We start from the raw sequence: 19,478 nt of genomic DNA, 5'->3' as shown, positions 1-19,478 counted from the left end.
GGGGTGGGTTGAGATGAGCTGGACGCTTGGATGCACTGTCACATGCCGACGCATTCGGATCTGGCGTAGCCATTGTCAAAAGCATCACTAGTTCACCGTGTCCTCGCAGCCATCCTCAATGTACAGGGTCGTGAAAAGTCCAATGATCAGACACTCCAAGTTGGAAACTAAGGCGCAAGACAATTTGCAATGTTAGGAAAACGGAAGTTTCTAAGAACAAATGGGAAGAGCTTGATGACTGCCCTGCACATGTTTAGGCCATTACCAAGGATTTTCCTTCGCAGAGGAGATTCCCGTCGTGAAAAGATTTCTGTCTCTTCAGCGTTCTAACGGTTTTTCTTTACGGCTCTCTTCAGGACGAGATTTTCAGAGTCATTCCCTTCAGGATGGGATTTTCTCTCCTTTCCCTTCGCGATTTCCCTCGAAGGGAAGCTATTGGAGATGAGAGGAAATAAAGGGAATGAGAACGGAGAAGGGAATCTGGAAGGAAACGAAATAAAAGAAATATGATTGAGATGGTCTTATGAGACCTGCAAGCAGAGATTGTCACAACCAAATACAATAAGTACATGTTCAATGTAAGGTGCTTTGGCACGAATGCTAAGAGACAATGTTGACACATCATTAAATACTTGTATAAAAACTCTTCTCTCCCATGCAAATCGTTTTGTAAATATGGGGACCGTTATGTTACACACCTCAAGCACTTCAAATAAACTTAAGCACTTGTTCCTACCTATAAGCACCCACATAATATGACGTGACAAAAATAAATCAGTTTTTTTACTTAAGTAACTCCTCTAAGCACTCCCATAATACATGCTCTAACTTGCATACGAGAAATTGTCATGTTGGCGTCGATAAGTCCACCCAACATCGATCTCAATGCTCTTAGTGTGAAAGATCAATGACCCAAGTGTAGAGTTAGTGTGTTTTGGTGACTATTATTGTCGGAGGATGAACTCCTGTCGCAGGGATCCCGAGAGACCCCTTTTTAAAGATTCGGCCGGGGGGGTGATCCTGAACGAGCTCGTCTGGGAAATAAATGAAAACGGAAATAAATGCAACGGCTGGTGGTGGTGGAGAATGATCGACCTAGTGCAAAAGAGATAGATGCACCGGGGTTTAGACAGGTTCGGGCCGCACGGGGGCGTAACACCCTACTCCTGTGTGAGTACGATATCTTTCCTTGAAGGGAATTCTTCAAGGATGTATTTGGTTACAAGGGTGTGTCGCCTACAGAGAGCTTGAGGCTCCCGTGTTCTAGCTCTGCTCGAGCTTGTTTGTGATGTATCGTCTGGTCTGATCTCTTTTCTTGCTTCTTTTTCTCGTCCTCTCTCTTTCTTCTTTTTTTTTTGTTCTCCATCCTTTCCTTTTATAGGCGTGCCGACCTCGACTTATCCTGAATGGGAAAGAGGGAGCGCGAGTGCCAAGGTGCCACGGAGAAAGGCGTCATCATTCCGTCTTGACGGAGTGACAGGGGCGGTGGAAAAATGCGGCGCGCATCCGACCACCCGCCACTGTGGACATCCTCTGGTGCCATTAAGAGGGCCCACCGGGCAGCCATAGAGGCGCCCGGTGCGCCCACCCTGTCTTGTTCTTCTGTCAGGGCAGGGTGGCAGGAGGAGCGCTTCGATCCTGGCAACGTTATCCCGAGGCACCCGGATGATACGGTACGGGACCCGTGCATTTAATGGACCCACGTCCCCCTGCCAAAGCATGGCAGGGTCTGACACTAGGGCGTGGGCAGCTGAGAATGTCAGGACGTCAGGTCGCGCGTGCCTATTAAATGCGGCATTGGACCTTTGACTGGCTGACACCCCGCCGATGGGACCCTTCGGGTCGTCGGGCGATCTTGCGCGAACCTTCGGGGAACCAAGTGCTCGGGGGCCACCACGTGCAGCCCCGAGCACTCTCCCCCGAGCACTTCGGTAGGTCCTTCGGGGAACCGATTCCTCAGGGGCTGCCACGTGCAGCCCCGAGCACTCTCTCCCGAGCACTTCGGTGAAACCTTCGGGGAACCGAGTCCTCGGGGGCTGCCACGTGCAGCCCCGAGCACTCTCTCCCGAGCACTTCGGTGAGACCTTCGGGGAACCGAGTCCTCGGGGGCTGCCACGTGCAGCCCCGAGCACTCTCTCCCGAGCACTTCGGTGAGACCTTTGGGGAACCGAGTCCTCGGGGGCTGCCACGTGCAGCCCCGAGCACTCTCTCCCGAGCACTTCGGTGAGACCTTTGGGGAATCGAGTCCTCGGGGGCTGCCACGTGCAGCCCCGAGCACTCTCTCCCGAGCACTTGGCTGTCTGGATCATCGGGGGACTACGGTACTCAGGGGTAAGTGGGAACCCTTCCGAGTACTTTCTTTCCGGTACTTGGACTTTGCGGGTCATCGGGGGACTGGGGTGCTTGGAAATCAGAGGCTGCGGCCCCGAGCACCTTCTCCCGGAACTTAAGCTCTTCTCATCCTGCAGGGGGGACCTCGCAGGATGGTGACACGTGGCGGATGGCCGGCCCGGTCTCGGGACTCAGGGACCCCTGGTTCCTGATACACCGACAATTATCAACATGATCAATGAGACTAATAAGGTTTGATAGCATACAATGTTTTAGTCGCATGGATGTAAAAGATAGATATGTGATTGCAAACACATCAAATGATTCAATATCAAGGTCAAAGGAGAGGTTCGTGAAGATATGATGATCTAATTTAGACAAATGATCATGGTATTGAGAGCAATATTTGTGTAGATAGTTTTGTTTCTCATTGGGTTTGGGTTTAATAACTTAATCTAGCGCCTTTAGATTAGTTACCTAGTTGTGATCACTAGACTTAGCTAGTCCTAATAGGCCAGATGAAGACCCAATATATCAAGGAAGTGAAGCCATCGAAGCCGGGACAAAGGTTGGGTTGTATTGAACAAGTCCCTGTTGAAATTCATGTATTGGATAATCCAATGATAGCACATGAGTATTCATCAGATGATCCGATGATCACTTGAGCTAGTTAGGTCTAATATGCATCTAACTAGATGATTGCCCTAGAGTTGGATTAAGTGAGTGATTCATGCTTGTTACTCTTTGTGCTTGTCGATGCCTATACGGCTTTGACGGCATTAGTGTCTTGTGAGACACTCCAAGGAGGTTGTGGAGCGGCCACAAGCATTGTGAGTGGTTGGAATGCACCGTGTCGAAGTGTTAAAACACTACCTTGTTGGAGATAGTGGTGAGCTTTGGGAGAGACTTAGCAGGAGACATGCCGTCTATCCATGGAGTTAGCCGATCAGGGAGCTTAGCCTAGACCTGGCCATATGAGCTAGGCCTAATGGGTCAGTATGTGACTTGGTGCTGTGGCACGACCCATTTATTATCGTGTCGGGCTGACATGGCATAACGGACCAAGTCGTGCCTGGGCCTAAACCATGGCACATCGGGCCGGCATGGCACGACCCGTTGTGGACCGGGCCATATGGCACATAGCACGACACCTTCGGCACGGCGAGTCACTCAACCACTTGGGCCCCTCCCCTCGGCAACGGTCTCCCGCCGTCCCGCGGTCACGCCAAGCAACACGTGTGGGGTCGTGCGAGCCCTGTGTCACCCACATGTACTCAGCAACGTCTCGGCGTCTCGCTCGTCAATCGTCACATCTCCCACGGTCACACAACAGCAGTGCAACAAAGAGTTAGCGCCTCAGGCCTCAATGGTCAACGACTTAGACGTAGGCACTAGTCTACTACTAGTAGTAGGTAATGTACATCATGCATGGGATATAAAATTGGAATTTTTAGAGCATCTCCACTAGCGAGTCGAACCATCATGAAAAAATTAGCCACGCACGATGCGTTCGGTTCGCCTCTCCGCTCTCCAACCGTGCCAAACTATTGTGTGGGCCCACAACCAATAAAAAAATCGCTTTCCTCTCTCCAACCTGAAACACATGCGTGACGACCTGGAAATTTTCATTCCTCTTTCCTATCGACCCCATCTTCCTCGCTCGTTCCCCATCTTCTCCTCTAGAAATCAAGCTATGCCACCATGAAATTGGAGCAGGAGGTTCATGCATCTAGACCTGAGGCGAGTAGGGTGGCCTGGGCGCCGCTAGGGGTGTAGTCATGAGGGGCACGACACGGCTTGGGAGGGGCTTGGCCAGGGGCACGACGTGGCCCGAGAGGGGGTTGGCCAAGGGTACAACGCGGCTGGGAGGGGCGTGGCCAGGGGCGTGGCCGTGCATGGAGGTCTTGGCCAGGGGTAACACGGTCATGCAACACCATAGTAGGAGCAGGGCACAAGGACGAAGAAAGCTTCGAGGATGCCTTATTGGTAAGTTACTTGGTTAGATTGATCTATTAGCTTTGCTTTGCACATGCTTTGGGTTGATCTAAATTGGTGTATTGTTTTGTTAGAGAACACCTGTGTTAGATACGGGAAAAATTATACATAAAGGATAAATACCATCTGTTAGTTAGTAGCACATGTTATACTCATTGCCATTCACCATAAACTGAACTTATGGAGCTGTTCCTTTCAGAACTTATGTGAACAATATTGAATTATTTAATACATTTATATCATTGTTTGATCCAGGAGTATCAAAAAATACATGCCATATCGAAAGGTAATGCAAAGTAACATCTTCTAGCATGGAAACTGCTCTTTATAATCACCACGAGTAAACTGCTCTTTCCATGCTGCTGGACAGCTTTTCCACTACCAATGCATACAATCAAGGCTTCCCAACATACCTTGAAAGCCACGAGCCTCCCTTGCTTGCAATATTTTTTTGAATGTTATTAGGCCTCCTAAGATATTCCTCCCTGAAAATTTCTATCACACATTCACAGAATTTAGTCGAGCACTCAATGACTGTAGTTTCAGCAATTCTCAAGTTTTCATCCCACATATATGCACAAGTTCCATATACTAACATACGCATAGCAACGGCGCATTTATGCAAGAGTGAAAAGCCTAACTTACCAGCAACATCTCTTCTTTGATGAAACTAAGGAGACCAATCACTGAGCTTTTGCACAATCTGTAGGAATAGATGTCATCTCATGCGAAACCTCTATCTGAACTGCACATTATTGTACACTAGGTTGTCGGAGAAGTAGTCTGCGATCAGCCTTTTGTGTCCAGCATCTCTATCCCTTACAACATACCTTCGAGAAAATCATCGTTGCTGACTAGATGTACCCCTCACTTGCTCTTCTATTTGAGCTCTAATCTATTCTACAATCTAATCTTCAACTAGATTATTGATGATGTCCCAGATGGCCTCAATAGGGGGAATATGGGGGAACATGGACACCAATCTGATCCTCAGGATGGTCAGACTGGGAGTTTGATTATGTGTCCATTTTTAGGTAGTAGAGTAGATTGCTGCTGAAAATAGCTAGGACTTGTATGGCTCAATGTTGAGGGGATGGGGTGGTGTCTTTTATATGCACTTAAGGTGATTCCCAACAGCTAGTTTCTAGCAACTAGTACACAAATAGCTAGTCCACGATAGCTAGCTCCCAACAGCTATTTCACAACGACTAATTTCTAAAATGATGTAGCATCCTAGTTTTTAGCCAAAAATCAAATTTCAAAATCTTTTCAAAACTCAGTTCAAAATTATCTCAATATATGTTCAAATCAATTTCCCAAAAATCTAAAATATTTCCTTTTCTTCGTGGACCAAATCCATCCCTCTTTTCCTTTTATCTCGGCCTGGCATCCCTTTCTCTATTCTCTCGCGGCTCGGCCTCCTTCTTTCTTCCGACCCATCTCCCCTCTCTCTCTTTTCTTTCCCTCTCTAGGCTAATCTCTTTCCCCGGCCCAACTCGCCTCTCTCCCTTCTCCCCATCTCTCATGCGCCGTGCGCTAGCCCAGCCCATGTCGCTTCTTCTCCTTCCTCACGCTCGCGCCCGAGCACGTGTGCTGGACCTCGCCGCCCAACTGCCAACCACCGTCGCTTAACTCCGCTCTCCTGCCATGTAACATGCACCCACACCGTCGTGCTCCCTCTCTGCCAATTGCATGTGTGGCATGTCTCTTGTGGAGATGTTTGTCTTGCCTCGTATGAGGACCGAGTTGATGTGACATCCTACCTATTTTTTATAGTACAATTACTCAGTCCTGTATGGGTAGGGCTTAGCCTAAACCACACATGCTAGTCTATTATCGTCTGGAGGCAAGTGTGCAACAGAAGGCCATGAAGCAGGTGTAGGCAATGCAGACTTCGCAGCCCGATTGGAGGCCTAGTTTAGGGTCATGAACCCCTGGTTAGCTCCTGTAGGCGGCTAGTGAGATGATTCTATGTTGGGTAATGGCTTTTTTGAGTCGCACTGCCACAACGGTGGTGTATTACCAAACTTACTTTGTGGGTAAAGTGTACCACTCTGTAGAGGTTAAATTATTCGAATAGTGGTGTCCACAGTCATGGACAAGCTATGGTTCGGTCACAACAACTAACATGGGTTGTGGGTGTCCCCTTGGTGTGTGAGTGGATAAGGTGTGTCCATTTTTGAAAATTTAGGTCCGATCATGTGTCGTGGGTTACCGTGGGCGGGGTGTCCAGCAACAATAAAACTTGGGCACTGGTGACTTTCCATCACGGTCGAAACCCCCCTTTATATAATGATGTTGATATAACATTTTCATAAAAATTGCCTTATGAAAAATGAACCTTGCATGAGTAAAATTAGCTTTTCCGCAAAGATAACTTTACATAATATTACTTGTCTGTCCATATGCATGTATTTATAATCCTGCCATAGGGCAAGGGTTGAGGCTTCCTGAGTACTCTTATACTCACCCCTGCTTGTGCTTTTAGATGACGACCCGGACTTCACCAAGGCGGACGGTGAGGCAAATGAGTAGGTTTAGTCACGTCCGCACCCGAGTTGCCTGTGGAGTGGCGTGTCCTTCATACTGTCTATGTACTCTAATATCGTGGACGTTATTGTTTCTGCACTGTTACTTAGTGCTCTATGTTTTATTAGGTTGATGGAGTTTATTCACCACCCCTCGCGCTGTATGACTGTGATAACATCTGTTATAAGACTTTTATTTACCACCGATTGATCTAGAGATTGGTATAATAATGTTTTTAAGCAGCAGAGATAACCCTGGACACTTCAAATTACTACTATAAAAGGTGGACTGACACCTGACATCTTTATATACAATGTCTACAATGTCTACTTTCTTAATGTGAGCATTCTGTTTTTACAGGTCAGCCTGCCATGAGTATTGGAAGCAAATAGAGCAAGCAACCACCTAACAAAGTACACACAAGATCTGGATTATCGTACCAAGTAGTACAAAAGTTACATTGCCACTAGAACAAGTAGAAGTACATAGTCACTAGAACAAGTAGAAAAATTACATTACCACTAGAACAAGTAGAAAATTACATTACCATTAGAAAAGTAAAAATATTGCATTGCCAGTGGAATAAGTAGAAAATTAGTACTTCTAAGAATCTTCTTCACAAAACAAATCCTTAGTATAATAATTCAGAACCATTTCATGTCGACCTTCACTGGTCCTTAGGTGAATACTTGTTGTATTCTCTATTCTAACAGTGACCATATTTCTTGTCGTTGCCACCTATTGGAGCATTGGAATTGTTCAATCATGCACTTACTAGCCATAGATTCTCCTCTTCAAACCAATATCTACGTCCGTAATTCTATTTTTCCTCATCAGGGCTGCTCTCACTTTGTTCTTCATTGATAACATGGCTTACATACATGGGTTGGGGAATAGAGATCGGGGGAGTGGATTCATCACCACTTGAACTACTACCACTGATACCTCCAAATAAGACAGCTGATCCAATTAGAGATGATGAATCACCGACCATACCGACTCCAAAATCTCCTGGCTGGTGATGCCCCACACTACCTTGGTAAGGAGTGACATAATAGCTTGATGAAGTGGTACGAAATTGCTGATAGCCTAGTTGAACACCAAAAGGATTGAAATTGTGTGGATAATGAGGTTGTTGATTCAATCCATATGGTGGTGGTGGGAAATTTGTGGGGAAATGAGGTGGAGGGAAACCTGGGTACTGCTTGCCATACACATTTTGTGGTCCTAGGATGGACTTGAGGATGACGAGTTCAACAAGCTTATGAAGTTGGCAGATGAAGATGACGACTCCATGTGTGTTTTGTTCGTGGAGAGGAGAGCGTTATGCTTTGTTTATGGAAGGACAAAGTGTAGAAGTTTTGAAGTGAAACGGATAAATGCATGTATGTATAGACTGAGAAAGCAACGGCTATTTTGCTTTTACATAGTCAGTTGGTTTTATTGTGTACAAATATTATTTTAATGCTTATGCATCGAACCAAAGATTGGGTTCGAATCTTCTGCATGTGCATGGTTCAACTGCTCTGCAGTGGGAATGAGTCGACTCATGTAGTGCCATCTCACTTCATGAGTCGCTTTTTTTTTGTCACTAGAGATGGCATTAATGGATGCAAGTGGTTTTACATGTCTCTTCTGTAACTGATGTGAGTCTGTGTCTCTGTGACACAGAGACAATTGAGCCTGCATGCATTGATGAATGTGGTGGGTGGGACCCACATGGCGCAAAAAAGTTCGTATTAATATACCCCCTCATTTTTTTTATGTCCTACCGTGTTTAACGGGCCAAAACAGGCCCATCAGGCCTATCGGGTCGGCTTGACCTGGCCTTAGGTGAGCCATGCCTTGGGCCAATTGCTCGGCACGCGGGCTATCACTGCATGACTCGCTTGGCTAACGGGCCAAACTGAGTCGTGCCTAAATGGGTTGTGCCACTTCATGGCTTGAGCCGTTCATTTGGCCAGCGCTAGTTTAGTCCTTGCGAGGGGGCTCCAACGTAGACTAGTGATGTGTTCAAAATACACATTATATTTTCTATTAGTGTCATGAATATATTTGATAATTGTTACTTGGGTAACCATTAATTAAATGCAATTTGGGTCCACCTCATCAAACCAAAAACTTTCATGAAAGTGACGACATGGAATGACTTTCAGAGATGACGCAAAACCCTATCATGATGGTTATTTAAAGATAGCAACAATCAACATCAAGGGAGCCATCACAGAACCACCAAACGGCCATCAGGAGACCTCACCACTATTTCCACCATAGTTTTTCTATTTCCCCTCCATTAGATCCATTGTAATATGTCTCCTCCATCATTTTCTCAGCGTAAACATTCATCGTATGAAGGAAGTTATTCATTTTTTACTTTAATTATGTTCTTCATTTATTTGATGATGATCTTTTATGTTATTATCATGAGTTTTATTTCCATTGCGATGAGCGAGTAGTCCCGTTCAGGATAGAGGGTGCTTAGGCGCCATGTAGCACAGTATTAGTGTAGATCGGGTGTTATCTTAATATAGTCTTTTCCTATGTAAATTCTTTTGTTTGTCTCTCGCCTTCCTCAAGTTTGTTTGGCCATAAATACAAGGATTGGATCTACGGAGAGCTTCAACGTCTGTATTGATGACCAAGTTGTAGGTCAGGGCTTTGTAACAGGGACTATACCTAGCTGCAGTGAAGATGTTCCATAGGGTATCAATTGTACAACAACACCACGTAAGACGATATTCCGAGATTCATCCCTTAATAGATGTGTATGACGATGGTGTTGTGTGCACTGAAGGATTATTGTTCTTGTCCAATGACCCCCCACAAGAGACCAATGGGCAATATGAGATTAGGGTGTGCTAACCAAATGACATGCATATTTAATTTCTATGGTTAATATTTATCTTATTTATTCTCTAACATGTAGATCATTTATCCATGTTCCAAACATATTGGACATACTAATAGTAGGTTGTAAGCCAAATATGATTTGTAAAGCTCTCCGGATAAACTTAGCGAAACTATAATCAATAAAAAAATGTTGGATAGTCTCATTTTTACTACAGAAACAACACTTTTCATTAGCATGTCAGCTTCTTTTAACTAAGTTATCTTTTGTAAATACTACTCCTTTATGTAAGAACCATATGAAAAATAACTTTTAGTAGATTTTTTGTTTTCCATACATGTCGGTTATAATATATGATGTTGTAATTTATAATAGCCCTATACATTGATTGCACAAAGAATTGATCATTCTGATGCAACGACCATTTGAAAGTCGTTAGCTGAACAGATACAGTTCTTGACACTAGATTATGCCAGGCTACAAAGTTATTCCTTACGAATTAAAGCCTGCCTGAAGGAAACATTAAAGGGATCTGAGGTTAACACATCTGATACGGTAACATGTTTCCTGTGCTCGATCTCCATGTAACTAGATTTGGTTGACGTCTTCAAGATATTCCGCCATCACTCGAATGCGAGAAAATAAAAGTAAAGAGAGAAAGGACAAAGGGAGGATGAAACAACAGTAGATGGGAATGATCAACTTTATTCACTAGAACCATGGGGAAAAGGGGGTTAGAGGATAACATGTGGACAACTGGACATGTAAAAGTTTCTCGATGTAATCAAAAGATTCTAAGCATAATTTTTTTAGATGAAGCTAAGCTTAACTGGTTAAGCATGAATTCGTGATCCTGGAAAAAATAGTTGTGAAAATATGAAAAAATTACTCAGAACGTACTACAAACCAACCAAGCCCAGCCCATCAGCAAGGCCCAACCCAACCTCTTACCACCACCAGATTACAACACCTACTTAAAAAGTTGAAACGAACGGCCCAGATCTCACCTCCCAAACCCTAGCCCTCACACCCCAACCCTCATATAAGCTCGCTCTCTCACTCCCCGCCTCCACCCTTCGTACCCAGCCGCCGAAGCCACTGCACCGCGCCCCCTCGCCGCCGCCGCAAATGGCCGCCGCCGCCCGCCCCCTGGTCTCCGTGAGGGCCCTGGAGGGCGACATGGCCACGGACTCCGCCGGCGCCGCGCTGCCCGACGTCCTCCGCGCGCCGATTCGCCCCGACATCGTCCGCTTCGTCCACAAGCTCCTGTCCTGCAACAGCCGCCAGCCCTACGCTGTGTCGCGCCGCGCCGGCCACCAGACCTCCGCCGAGTCCTGGGGCACGGGGCGCGCGGTCTCCCGTATCCCCCGTGTTCCCGGCGGCGGTACCCACCGCGCGGGCCAGGGAGCCTTCGGCAACATGTGCCGCGGCGGACGCATGTTCGCGCCCACCAAGATTTGGCGCCGCTGGCACCGCCGCGTCAACGTGCACCTCCGCCGCGTTGCCATCGCCTCCGCCCTCGCCGCCACCGCCGTCCCTTCCCTCGTCCTCGCCCGCGGCCACCGCGTGGAGTCCGTCCCCGAGCTCCCGCTTGTCGTCTCTGACTCTGCCGAATCCATTGAGAAGACCGCCCAGGCCATCAAGATCCTCAAGCAGCTTGGTGCCTACGCTGACGCTGAGAAGGCCAAGGACTCTGTTGGCATCCGCCCCGGCAAGGGGAAGATGCGCAACCGCCGCTACATCAACCGCAAGGGACCCCTCATCGTCTACGGCACCGAGGGCTCAAAGATTGTCAAGGCTTTCCGCAACCTCCCTGGCGTTGATGTTGCCAATGTGGAGCGCCTTAACCTGCTCGACCTTGCCCCTGGTGGCCACCTTGGCCGGTTCGTGATCTGGACCGAGTGCGCGTTCAAGAAGCTGGACGAGGTGTACGGGACCTTCGATACGCCGTCGGCCAAGAAGAAGGGTTTCGTTCTCCCGAGGCCTAAGATGGCCAACGCTGACCTGTCCAGGCTCATCAACTCCGACGAGGTGCAGTCGGTGGTGAAGCCCATCAACAAGGAGGTGAAGCGCAGGGAGCCTAGGAAGAATCCGCTGAAGAATATGGCCGCTGTGCTCAAGCTGAACCCGTACTTCGGGACCGCACGCAAGATGGCAGCTCTTGCTGAGGCAGCGCGTGTCAAGGCCAGGAAGGAGAAGCTTGACTCCAAGAGGACCAAGCTCAGCGCAGTATGACAATCCTTTCCTCTTTATTTTGTCTCGTATCTTCGTATATAGTTCTTTTTGCTTTGAACTTGATGGATTGCATGGCTATTTAGTTACATACTACGCTACAATAATACAATTTCTTGTCCGTTATTTTGTATTGCATATATTCTATTGCTTTAGCTATACATAGTATCATTTCGTTGCTGTTGTTGCTGTATATGATATGGCACAATTTCTTATGTCTCGTACTAGTATTGAATGCACTAGAGTGCTTGAAGTTGGATTGGGGGCAACAAATTTGTTGTGATCACTAGTGTTTCTTGTTGCGGTTTTAGGATAGAGTATGCTGAGTTAACATGCATATCTCAATGAACCCATTATGAGGTGCGGGAACCGTTGTCATTGGTCATCTCATGCTGTGTTTGCTGTGGACCACTTAAGCTGTTGATATCTTGTTACGAGATGAGCCATTTCTTGCCATCCGCTTAAGAATTTGTTTTAGTTTCCATTATGATTCAGTTTGATAGCTGTAATTTGTGGATTACCATATATTGCTTCTGCTATACGGAACAAGCTAAACTTCCAATCATTTGTTTGCATTTCTGTTTTATTCTAGAATTATTACTGCAGCTTTTATCTATTTATATCTGGTGGGCCTGTATTTGGTTTCTTATTGTATGCTATGCTGACTATTATATAATGGCATTATGTTGTTCTATGAGTTGATGTTAGCCAATGACTTGTATTGTTTTGTTAATTCTGGTTTAGTCTGGCAATTGTCAGTGGTAATGTCTCGTAACAATTACCTTTTGTTGATTGTGTTGTCATATGTTATTAACTTGCTATTATAATATACTTAGCATGTTATATGCTCTAAAACGATTAGCTCAAGATTTGTTGTGTAACCTGAAATATTTATTTTTGAGAACTTCTAAAGTCTGCTGTATATTTACAGTTTGCATGTACTTCTCTATTAATCATCAAGTTGTGGCAAGCTGTAGTGGCTGAATCTCTGTTTAATGTTCTTTCACAGTAGGATTTTTGCTAAGTATTCCTTTTAACCACGATTGCAGATGGTCTGTAACCCAGTAGCAGCTCTATATTTCAGTAGAGCTTATTTATTTAACACAATTTTAATTTTGGATGTGGACTGAGTGACACAGGCAACTATTTTGGCATCATTGTTTTCCAGCCTTTCAGCTATTTTCTTCTTTCAGTTTTGTATGCATATTGTTCATCATATATGGTAGGTTGATGGTGTTAGATATAATGCGCATTCAGTGACTGAATTATATTGTTTGTTTCCGACATTTTTGTGCTGTAATTGTGTATACCATTTGGTATAGTCTTGCCCTTTTCTGTTGATATTCTCATTCTGTTTTCTACAGCTATGTAATTTCTCTAAAACTCTTGACAAGTTAGTTTTTAATTGATGCGCTCATTTTGTATTTTAAATTTCGTGTAGGAGGAGGCTTGTAAGGTTAAGGCTGCCGGAAAGGCATGGTACAAAACCATGATCTCTGACAGTGACTACACAGAGTTTGAGAACTTCTCCAAGTGGCTTGGTGTTACACAGTGATCTTCTGATCGATGCTTTAGTAGCTTATTATCACTTTAATTCAGGAAATATGATTTTGGTTACTGTTGTCTTATGTCATTTGTTATTGGGAGCTTCAGACATGGTATGTCGTTTTGGTAGTTGTTCCTCTTATGAGACACAGTATATGCAGTATTTCGACACTCAGATTTGCGTCGTCTTTTGTGGGTGTATTGTTTGACTTGTATCTTTCATGTTTAATCATCGTTTCTTGGGAATTGGTGCTTGCACTTTCTTGATGATGGTTAAATTTCAGTGTTAGTATCTGATGTGTGCGGGCACATCTTTTATGCTTCTGATTAACGTATGCATTTCCGTGGTTTATTACTCTCTGTTCTGATTCACAGCAGCCATATCCCCGCCCCCCGTCCCTCTTCTTTTGAGTTGACTATGTGTAGTTACTAGATCTTCAGTTCTTACTCTAGGTTTTAGTCGTTAAATGCGTCTGCTTTGGCGGAACTTCTGATGTTAGCCTAACTACAGCTTGCCATCAACCGGGAGTTGGATGTTTGGGAGACCCATCAACCGGTTGTTTGCGATAGCTTCTTCTCAAGATGTGCTGTTCGGAGCAGCCAGTGACCCCATTCCTCGCATTTATTTCGCTGCTTTGCAACGCTATCTAACTTTGCATATTCTTTTTGGGAAAAAGTGGAGACCTTTCGTGCTTCTCTGATGCGGACATATCTCGTATTCAGTTCACCTGTGCGTCTGTGCAAGTTGCGCGTCACCATATCCTCTTACCCGTCAAAACTTACCACTTAAGCTCTGCCGTTCAACTCTTCCAAAACGTAATACAAAATTTGCCAGATAGTAGACGCAGTGAGCAACAATTTGGTAAACCATAGTTCGTCGTTTTGGCTACCTTGCTTAAAGGGATAGAAACATTGTTGTGTTAAGCAAAGCTGCTGTACAACTCAGATTCATTTGTTGTCACCTCTTAAATTTACAGACAACAGAAAGGAACATGCCTTTCAATGAGACCCCTTGTTCCTGTCACCATATTACAAATTAACAGACAAGAACAGCTGGAATAAGCTCCATTTGTGAGGAATCATCATTAAATACTTTTGCAAATTATAGTTTACACATTTGTAAGCAATTGTTCCTCTTGATACACATCATGGGGTTTGGACGGTGTAGATAAACGCAAAGGAGTCCGAGCTAGCATTGGGCATTTAGGGCCTCTTTGTTGGAGCCCCGGCCATCCTGCCTGTATAGGCAGCAAATCTAGGCGTTGGATTTCGGACGCCTAAGCCTAAATTTGCTGTCTGGTTTAGGGTTCGAACCAAACGAGCTCTTAGAATTTGGATTCGTAATTGAAACTATCTGTAGGATGATGACATCAGATGAAACCATTAATCAACTAATGCCATCGAATCTTAAATTAAACTAATTTTAAGGTATCAATTTCGAAAGTTAAAAAAAAGAAGAGAAAAGAAAACAAGAGCCAAGAACTCAAGTAAAGAACATCCCATGCACCCAAAACATTTGCAAGGCCCGGACTCAGGCGTCAGGATCGCTTCGTAACCGCCTGATTAATCCTTCCCTCCTCCAAGGTTGGTCTCCGATTAGTCTCCAATTTTTTTTCAACATGGAATTTTTGTTTGCTATTCTTGGAGTCCGGTGGTGGTAAATTTTTCAGCTCCTGTATTTCCCTTTTTCTCTGACCTGAACTGCTGTCCCAGGCTTTCACCTCGCGGGTTAATCCCAATTGGGTTGGAGCGCAACCCAATTGGGGGTTAATTGGGATTGATACTCCGAGGCTGCCCATCTCGTGTTCTTTGATTGGCAAGGCGAATCGGCTGGTTTGTTGCAGGTGAGGACTTAGGAGTACTCATAGCCTGCTATTGGATTAGATTGGATTCCTTTCACGTTCGATTTCGCTTTCGTTTCTAGATTGCGTGGTAAAGATTGGATCTTTTGGACTTCGTGTCCTTGATACCAATTCGAGCTTCTGCTCTCAGTTTCCAGTTTGAAATCTAAATCAGATTTTCTGCTTGATGCATCCGAAGGCGTTTCTTCCATGCTGTTCGATCCTCAATGCCCAATGTTTGAGTTGTTTCATGTTGGAAGTGTTCATAGTTTGATGGATTCTTATCGTCGCGTTTTAGTTTGGTTTCCTTGCTGGAAATCCCTATCGAGTATTCCGGTTATTAGGACTGAAAGCAAGTCTAGTAGGTAGCTGTTACATGTTCTTTGTTCGTCAAAACTAATCCCCTTCCTTGGAGACTTTGTCTATCGGTGTTCTTGCGTTGAAAATACCACTGTTGTGTGTAATAGTATGGCCCAAGTCGGATCTCTGTTTATTTCTCATGTTCCTGCTTTTTATGGTTTTTATGGTATTAGAGAATTTGTTTTTGACTTTTTTGTTGGTTCAAAGGTGTCCAATCTGGTGGTTCCTGCGTTGAAATTGCCACTCTTCCGAATCCGTGTATTACCTTAGTAATTGAAGATGTATCGTTTTTTCTGAATTGGAGTTGACTGCCTGTTTTAAGTCTTTTTTTACTGTAGATGGATATAACAGACAAATGAAGAACCGTTTCCCCTTGTGTAGATCTCATATGATCTTTTTTCAGCTTGAATTTCTCTTTAGTTTTTCTATCCGGTGGGATCTATCTGCTACATTGAAATATCAGTTGTTGGTCCCAACCAGAAGGTGTTGTTGGTCACAGAAGAATAGAGGAAGAACAGGTGTTTTTTTGTTTACAGAAGAATGTAGGGATTAGGGATGACATACCCTGGAATTTAGTCCAGCGCCTTTGCTCTATGTCCAAATTTCTATATTTGAGTTCTGATCCTTTTTGGCTTTGGTTTGCTCTGTCAGTTACTCCCTGAATCCCTTCATCAGGAATGGTTTATTGCCTTCAATTAGATCTTGAATCTTCTTTAGCCAAGAGCGCCAAATGGCTGACCACATTGAAAATCATGCTTTCTGCAATGATTCTGACTGAGAAATAATTTTGCTTGCCTTGATCTATTGACATTCTGATCATAAACTTGACATGTCAAGATTGCAGGATTCTAGTTTCTATTCGAGGCCTTGTTTTCTCCTGTCTCTTCCTTTTCTTTTCCACAAAGGACATTGTTGTTTTGAAACAAATGTTTGCACAATATCGTGTTGTTTGTTCCTTGGTACTTGCATCCCATTGAACGGTACTTGACCAGTTCTTTAATTAGCTCAACGTAGATGTCTTTTTGCTATGATATTCTCCCACCAGTCACAAATAAGTAACCGTTTTGAAATGCATATAATCACTTTTCTACTTTAGTTATCATCAATATGTTAAGCGGCATATTAAAGCAATATGTGTGTATTTGACTTGAAAAATACTTTCAGTAGGTCTTGATAATATAACATACTGTACTGTTTGTTGAGGACCCTGTCGGTGTGACTGGAGGGTGTATTCAGATGAGATTCAATATATGTTGGAACATAAACGAATCCCAGGCTTTCTGCTCTACTTGGATCCAATATGAGAAAATAATATATTTCTTACCAGGATTTGTCTTTGTGATCTACTCACGTTTTCTTTTCCTTCCCCTGGTGCTGGTGCATATTTTGACCTTTTTCATTTCTCATGGATCAGCTTCCTGAGTAGAATCATGAAGCTGAAAAATAGCGCAGCGGAGATGTTCAGGGATAACGATATGCTTTTCACTTCCGAAGGAAATTTTGGCGCGAGACAAGTGCAAGGCGATTATGGTTTTAGGCCAAATCAACTAGCTGCTGTTCAGACGAGATGCAAATGGATTATTGGAGATGTAACTGAGGTGTTGGATCGAAACACATGGAAGCTTGGCAAAATTTTAAAGATGCTAAAGAACAATTACTTCGTTATCAGGCTTGCTGATTGCATCCAACTGAAAGAGTTTCACATATCTAGCTTGAGAATTCCACATGCTACTGGTACTCCTCATAGCAATCAGTATCCTGCAGCAGATAAGGTAACAACCACTTCCTTGAGAGTGCAAAAGTTTCTTTGTTTCGATATTACATATTCATTTCTTTTACATGATCGTTAGCATAATTCTTCTTGTAAAATTACTTCTCAGGCACTGTTTACTTAGATTTATCTTGTTTGGCTTACAACAACCTACCAAGCAACATTTGCATTGTTTGTGATTTTGGTGCCTTCTTAGTATTCTTGGAGCTGGACTATCAGTCATCATCGTGAGTCTCATTATAACTGGATTGATTTGTTCATACCCTTGAAGGGAAATGCTGCACAAACTTCAATTGTTTCCAGGAAAAAATATTTATTTTCCACATGCTTTATCAGATTTTATTCTCTTTTGGGACCACAGAAATGCCATGTTGGTCCCATATTCCGTTCTTCTAGAGTAATTTAAAAGAAGGAACCAGCTAGGCATCAAAATTATGACATGACGTGCTCTGCTTTAAGTTAGAGTTGTGTTATTTTGTTCTCTCTTTTTTGTTGAATTCTGGAAGTGACCCAACATGTTAGATATTACTATTGCTCCGTTTGTGATGCAAATCTACCTAGTACATATTCAGTTGAAGCATTTCACTTCGTATCTCATTGCATTGTTAAGCTTTCCTAAATTCTGACTTCTGGGAGCCATAGAAACACTGATGGCGATTACAACAGCATGTTACTTGCTTGAGTTGCACAATCTCAATGTTTGTTGTCAGATGTCATCCTTCACTTCTTTCAGATGTCTAATTTGTTTTCCACAAAAACCCACAAATCTCTTAGCTTGTTTACTGCAACACACCAGTCTATGACTGAAGCATCAAAGATAAAAACAAAATGACTGAAGCTTGAAGTATCAGAGTAATTTTTTTCCCATCATTCTGCACTTACCATACTTCCCTCCACGCAAACGATTTTACCAGTTGCATTTCCTTTTCAGGTCACCGGACGCGGTAAACGACAGCCTGCTGATCGCACGTTGCCTCGCTCAAAGGCTGTGCCGCAAATGGGCCATCAAACATACGAACGGGCAAGCAATGGCAAGAAGAGGAAAGCAGCCGCGGATGCCTCTCATCGTCTGAGCAAGCGAACACAGCCTCCACAGGTCGCCACGGTTTCCAACCTGAACGGCGCCATGGCTGACAGCTACCTGCACAGCCCTTCACAGGTCAGAGACGAGGCTGAATGCTCGGTGGCCAGCTGCAGCGTGAACGATCCGGAGCATTTCTACAACGACAGCAAGCGCCAGGCTGCCGCTGGGCTCGCGAGCTGCTGCTTCCCTGACGACGCCATGTCTGCGTGCGCGCGCCCATGCACGTCCGGGAGGGAGGCAGAAGACCATGGTGACGAGGAGCCGGCGGCGGGCGTGGACATCCACGTGCTGGAGCTGGCTGCGTACCGGTCGACGATGCGGGCGCTGTACGCGTCGGGGCCCCTGACGTGGGAGCAGGAGTCGCTGCTGACCAACCTGCGGTTGTCCCTAAACATCTCCAACGACGAGCATCTGCTCCAGCTGAGGCGCCTCTTGTCTTCTTCGTGATCTTTTCTAGCCTTCTCCAGCGTCAGGTGATTGCTAGTTATACACGCAGGGTGTCGCGAAATGGCGTCGTGTTCTGCCAAGCTCTTGTTTTTCCTGTTCTTGCGTGCATGGTTCTCCGTCTTGTCTGGTCCAAGTAGAATCGTTATATCAGCGTCGAGATACATATATAGAGAGAGAAGTCTGCATCTTTGTCATGTCTTGTCTGTCCTGGATATCTTTCCTGTAAATGTGAACATATTTTGTTTCACTGACAGTACCATCCAGTAAAAAATCTTGTCTACCTGTTTCCTCTGCAACTACGAACACTGTTAGGCCACTGGCTTGAACGAACTACTGAATTTTTTGTATGGAATTAGCTGCAGTGGAAGATTTCGCTAGTACACGGAGTGCAGGTTTGACTGAACTCCTCTCATCCGAGACACCAGACACGTACGTGTTTCGAGAAGCAGCTTCTGCTCCGAACCTACATGCTCCAGCTCGTTGCCAAACGTGTCA

General features: G+C 44.7%; 2 protein-coding genes across 3 annotated transcripts; both read left to right on the top strand.

Moving 5' to 3' along the window:
• The first annotated feature begins 10,754 nt into the window (after positions 1–10,754).
• On the top strand, positions 10,755–13,726 carry LOC133913519 (large ribosomal subunit protein uL4z-like). Its single transcript, XM_062356691.1, has 2 exons — positions 10,755–11,932; positions 13,377–13,726. Exons 1-2 carry the CDS (start codon positions 10,832–10,834, stop codon positions 13,488–13,490), a joined length of 1,215 nt encoding a protein of 404 aa, XP_062212675.1. The 5' UTR covers positions 10,755–10,831; the 3' UTR covers positions 13,491–13,726.
• Positions 13,727–14,712: 986 nt separating this feature from the next.
• Positions 14,713–19,269, top strand: LOC133913520 (uncharacterized). Of its 2 annotated transcripts, XM_062356692.1 has the most exons (4): positions 14,713–15,064; positions 15,194–15,324; positions 17,096–17,453; positions 18,384–19,269. In XM_062356692.1, exons 3-4 carry the CDS (start codon positions 17,112–17,114, stop codon positions 18,981–18,983), a joined length of 942 nt encoding a protein of 313 aa, XP_062212676.1. In that variant the 5' UTR covers positions 14,713–15,064; positions 15,194–15,324; positions 17,096–17,111; the 3' UTR covers positions 18,984–19,269. The 2 variants fall into 2 exon arrangements, with proteins under 2 accessions (XP_062212676.1, XP_062212677.1); XM_062356693.1 differs by lacking the exon at positions 14,713–15,064 and having other exon boundaries at positions 15,075–15,324.
• Positions 19,270–19,478: the final 209 nt, after the last annotated feature.

The sequence above is a fragment of the Phragmites australis genome, chromosome 3 (assembly GCF_958298935.1).
Source record: "Phragmites australis chromosome 3, lpPhrAust1.1, whole genome shotgun sequence".
In the NCBI taxonomy this organism is placed as follows: domain Eukaryota; kingdom Viridiplantae; phylum Streptophyta; class Magnoliopsida; order Poales; family Poaceae; genus Phragmites; species Phragmites australis.
This window is presented reverse-complemented; position numbering and strand designations above follow the sequence as displayed.

Excerpts from the sequence above, each read along its gene's own strand:
- LOC133913520 (XM_062356692.1), top strand. The coding sequence starts at position 17,112 with ATGAAGCTGAAAAATAGCGCAGCGGAGATGTTCAGGGATAACGATATG. Across the intron at positions 17,454-18,383 it reads AGTATCCTGCAGCAGATAAG|GTCACCGGACGCGGTAAACG; the intron begins GTAACAACCACT and ends TTTCCTTTTCAG.
- LOC133913519 (XM_062356691.1), top strand. The coding sequence starts at position 10,832 with ATGGCCGCCGCCGCCCGCCCCCTGGTCTCCGTGAGGGCCCTGGAGGGC. Across the intron at positions 11,933-13,376 it reads AGAGGACCAAGCTCAGCGCA|GAGGAGGCTTGTAAGGTTAA; the intron begins GTATGACAATCC and ends AATTTCGTGTAG.